Raw genomic sequence first — 4,826 nt, forward strand, 5'->3', positions numbered from 1 at the left:
CCAATCTTTGTAACACACCATTCACACACACAATCGGACTTCGGATAGATACGGATATCGCTGCAAGGCTAGCACTTAATCAAGACAGAAAATAATATCAGAGACAATTACCTCAATCCACATTATTCAATGAATTGAGCTTTAATCGCATGCGTAGACAATGCAAGGACACTTTTACATTAGTATATGCATTAATACTGAATTATTGAAATCAAATGTTCTGATGTTAAAAAGGTTGAAAAAAGGTTTCAGGAGAAATCAAACATGGCAGACTTAAACACTTTGAGCAACCTGCTGAAATGACAGCCAGCGCTGATCGTGCAGAAGGAAACCCATTCATCAACCTTGCGTGTTCGTGAGTGGATCGTGCAAAGATTTGCGGCCATTGCTGCACCAAGAGAAACCCTGAAAATACACACAATGGAAGGCCTGACAGTAAACTCATAAATACACTGAATCCACCATGTCTCTTCATCCACACACACAACACACACACGACACACACACAAACACACACCACACACACACCAAACACACCAAACACCACACCACACAGACACACACACCACACACAACTAACACCACACACACACACACACACACACAATCGCACACACACAACACACACACACAGCACCACACACACAGAATTGCCTGGTAGATTGCAGAGAGAGAGCGTTAGCAGGATAAAGCGATTTGACGGTCTGAATACAGAACAAACAGAAGGCATTGTCCTCCAAGCGGAAGCACAGAGCAACAAGCCCAGCACACCCTCTAACGCACGACGCACACAAACACACACACGTGCACAATGTAGACAGTAAGATAGGAGAATGAGGACCAGGAAGGACGGCTCTCTAGACCCGCGGACGACGTACTAAGTTGACGCACACGCAGAAAAGTGAAAAAGAAAAGAAAATTTACAAGCAAACTTCGAAACAACAATTGGTTTTTGTTCTAATTCTGAGGCACTGCAAAGCATTTTTCCAACTGCCCTTTCTTTCCCTACACGTAGTCACACACACACACACAACAACACCACACTCACTCGACAATCACAATCACGAATCACAAACGTCCTCAGAACGTTTGGCAAAAAAGGCAGTCTACAAGAAGAACGAAAGCCCAAAACAACTCCACCCCACCCCACTAGAGAAACAATCCCATCCTCATTTGCATCCTCTCCCATCAGCTAGATACCTCTCCACCACTCCTCCACCATCCCCTCATTTTCTCTTTCTGTCTCTCTCTCTGCTGTTTCCTCTCCTTTCTTCTTCTGTCTTCTCCCCCTCTTTTCCCTGTCTTTTCGCTGAGGGAATCCTCTGACATCTTGAGGGTGTGTCCCGACTCTACATTCCTCTGCTGCCCCAGAGGAATGTCTAGTTCACATGCTCCCAAGCAGCTCAGCTCAAGCTTGAGTGTTAGAGGTGTCACTGGGCTGCTGTTGTTGTTGTTGTTTTGGTTGTTGTTGTTGGGAGAGCAGCCTGTGGTGGTATTAGAGTTATACAGATGGTTTGAGCTTGGTGCTGATTATATTTTTACATATTTTTAACACTTTTGGAGTTTTGCTTTGGGTTGTTTTGGTGCAGAAGAACAAGAGGGTTTTAGAGTATCTCTGCTGTCCAGTCTCCATGTTCTACTTACCAACTGCATTATCAAAAAGCACAGATTTATCCTCCTCTCCTTGTATCATTTACACAAATATAGCTAATTACAGTATACATAACAAAATTGTCCAAGCTTAAAGGTCCACCTATTACCTTTGTCCTCACATAGTGAAGATGGTCTTTGCCGTTGGATGTGAATGTTGTCCGGCTCAAACTGTTGCTTTGACTAACAGGTCCACCTTTAATCTTTCAGTATTCATTATTTTATCCCCCTTCGATATGGCACGCTCCTTGGTAGACACTTCTTTCACCTTATTTTGAGATATGTAATTCATAGCATGCCTAGTTACAAACAAGCTACAGATGTGGGATAATGGGTAATGTTTTGTTTTCCCAGCCTGCCAGATGATTACAGATGTGGGAAATCTTTGGGGCCGGTGGAATCTCTTCAGGAACATCCTCAGCAGTCTGGGAAGATTCTGATCGGCTACAGCCGGGGCCTGGTGGTCCTATGGGATCTGAGCACCCGTCATGCCGAGCAGCTCTTCCTGGGCAAGCAGGTACCTGGTTTACAGAGCAGAGTTTAGTGCTCGTTGGCGAACATTTTTACTGATTTTGTTCCATGCTGAATCTTTCATGATGGTACAATAAAAAAAATTGTTTTACGGTGTGTTAATCTGTGTGTGTGTGTGAACCCCCTGCAGCAGCTGGAGAGCCTGGTATGGGAACGCTCTGGAAACTTGTTTGTCAGTTCCCATAACGATGGAGGTTACTCCGTTTGGGCTGTTACTAATGGCAACACCTACAATCACCAGCCAGTGTCGTCAACCATTCCATATGGTGAGAAATGCATATATAACAGACACACACACACGCACAAACAACTCTTTTATGCTTCCCAGCTAATGTCTGTTTGAGACATGTTTAAGCACACTGTCATCCAGGGTCTGGTGGAAGTGGTGGTCTTGTCCACAAAGACCAGTGCCCAGTGACTGACAATGGCTTAATGAACCATGACATTGTGACTCATAGTGAATCCTTATTATGGCGAGAATTAGCGTGACGATGACGATGATCCAGAATATTTGCGGAACAGTTAAAAAATACTTTTTTTCTCTCTTTTTTTGACTTACCCCGCTCTCTCAGGTCCATTTCCCTGCAAGGCCATCAACAAGATCCTGTGGAGGACAACACAGACGGGGTGAGTGTGTGACTCATTTTTTCCCCCTTTTTTGTGTGCATTTGATTCCTGTGTTGTCTCCTGCCCCAAGATTTGCCAGTTTACAATAAACAATATACGAATAAAAAGTGATAAAAAAGGAAGAGAGAAATTTGCTCATAATCAACAGCTCATTTACATCTCATGGCAGTACTAAACATTTTCTGTAGTGGCAATTACGTTTTTACGTAATTTCACCCAGATTATGAAATGATTTATTTATTTATTTTAAATAATGATGCCTGATTATTTCTAAATGACAGATGAAATTGAAATCAACAATACTTTTCTGTGTGCCTCACTTCAGTTCCCCAGTGTTGTTATACAGTGGTGGGATGCCCAGAGCCAGCTACGGTGACCGCCACTGTCTGACCATCCAACAAGACAAAGACCACGTCACTCTGGACTTCACATCCCGAGTCATCGACTTCTTCACTGTCCACAGCATAGAGCAAGAGAAAGGTAAGGCCAATGTTAATGATCTGTATCTGTGGATCTGTGTTTTCTTCCCCTTTGATTCAAGAATTTACTTTTTCTTTCCAGTGTTTTAGTTTTGCTATCATGTTGTTATGAAAAGTGTAATATAGTCCAAATGTTGTCTGTTCTCTGCCACTCAGAGTACGATGACCCGTCAGCCTTGGTAGTGTTATTGGAAGAGGAGCTGGTTGTGATCGACCTCCAGACCCCAGGGTGGCCCACTCTGCCCACACCTTACCTGGCTCCTCTCCACTCCTCAGCCATCACCTGCTCCTTCCACATCTCCAGCGTCCCTCCCAAACTCTGGGAGAGGCTGGTTAACGCCGGCAGAGCACAGCAGGGCCGACAACACGCGCACGGGGTGAGAGGCACACTGCTATCTGTAAAGCGCAGCTTGAAATTCCTTATTATGTGGCTTTAGGCTTTTTTTCAGCTACACTGGCCAGCAGACAAAGCTCATATTGGAGAAAAAGGAAAGAATTTGTGATTATTTGCATTGATTTGCTTGCTGTGTCATTTATACATTTCTCTCCATTTTGTTTATTATTTAAAATTTAATTTGAGGATAAATCCCTTGAGATGTCTTGTTTTCAAGGGGGGTTCTCAGACACAAAAACATAGCAATTTCCAGACATTTAAACAAAAAATAAATACATAAATAATAGTAAGGATAACACATGGCACGCTCTAAACTATTTAAATGACAAAACAATAAACATAGTAACACAAAGAATATACACATAAGGGCTCTCCCATAATCTCAAACCACACACACTACATCTTTGTCATCTGCACACAATCAAATTCTTGGCACAATAAAAAAAAAAAAAAAAAAGGCCGTTTCTTCTGGCACATCAAAACACTGCACAGATTTGTTTCAGGACCTTTATTTCTTTCCATGTATTATATATTTGAATTGATTTCTGCAACATTTGACACTGTTATTGATGGACTGCCGGCAGGACACTATGAGCGACAGGATTGTTCTGTAAATTGGTTTATTCATGGCAGCGAGGATATTCAATTACAGGAATTCCAAGATGCATGTAAGCAGCTTAACCTGAGAACAGAGTATGGCCAATTGCCACGCTATTCATGCTTTAAATGTAACACTATATCAACATTAAGCAGTGTATATACTTTGTAAATACAAACCTGCATCCTCACAGATTCAAGTTACAGGGTTTTATTTGGATTTCTACCAAATGCCTGTTAGGTATCATATCAAAACTCAGCTGCTGCCTCTGGTCGTGAATGCAGAGCAGCATAAATGTCTAATAAGCAAAGTGAGACCGCTGTGTTCAAATTGATCCAAGCAAAGGATATTGCACTTAAATTGATGTTATTACTCATGCTGCGAGTACAGCTATGATGTAACCAAAGGGAGTGTGACCATCAGCCCGCTGGTAGTGTGTTAACTTTAAGAGCAGGTGTAGGCAGTTAAAGGCTTTGCAATGGCTTTGTAGCACAGGTCAGCTGTTTGATCAATGGCAGATTAGACTAACACACTCACACACACACTC

At 42.5% G+C, this 4,826-nt stretch overlaps 1 protein-coding gene across 1 annotated transcript in view; it reads left to right on the forward strand.

Annotated features, from left to right (window-relative positions):
- Positions 1-4,826, forward strand: part of llgl1 (LLGL scribble cell polarity complex component 1) — a gene marked incomplete at its 5' end in the record, with an annotated part of 28,999 nt that overhangs the window by 9,082 nt on the left and 15,091 nt on the right. Inside the window, 5 exon segments of the mRNA XM_035654749.1 lie at positions 2,005-2,167; positions 2,312-2,447; positions 2,754-2,808; positions 3,134-3,288; positions 3,444-3,664. Coding sequence (XP_035510642.1) covers positions 2,005-2,167; positions 2,312-2,447; positions 2,754-2,808; positions 3,134-3,288; positions 3,444-3,664 — 730 coding nt within the window.

This window comes from Morone saxatilis, unplaced genomic scaffold (genome assembly GCF_004916995.1).
Source record: "Morone saxatilis isolate NCDOM2014 unplaced genomic scaffold, NCSU_SB_2.0 Contig14, whole genome shotgun sequence".
NCBI lineage: Eukaryota > Metazoa > Chordata > Actinopteri > Moronidae > Morone > Morone saxatilis.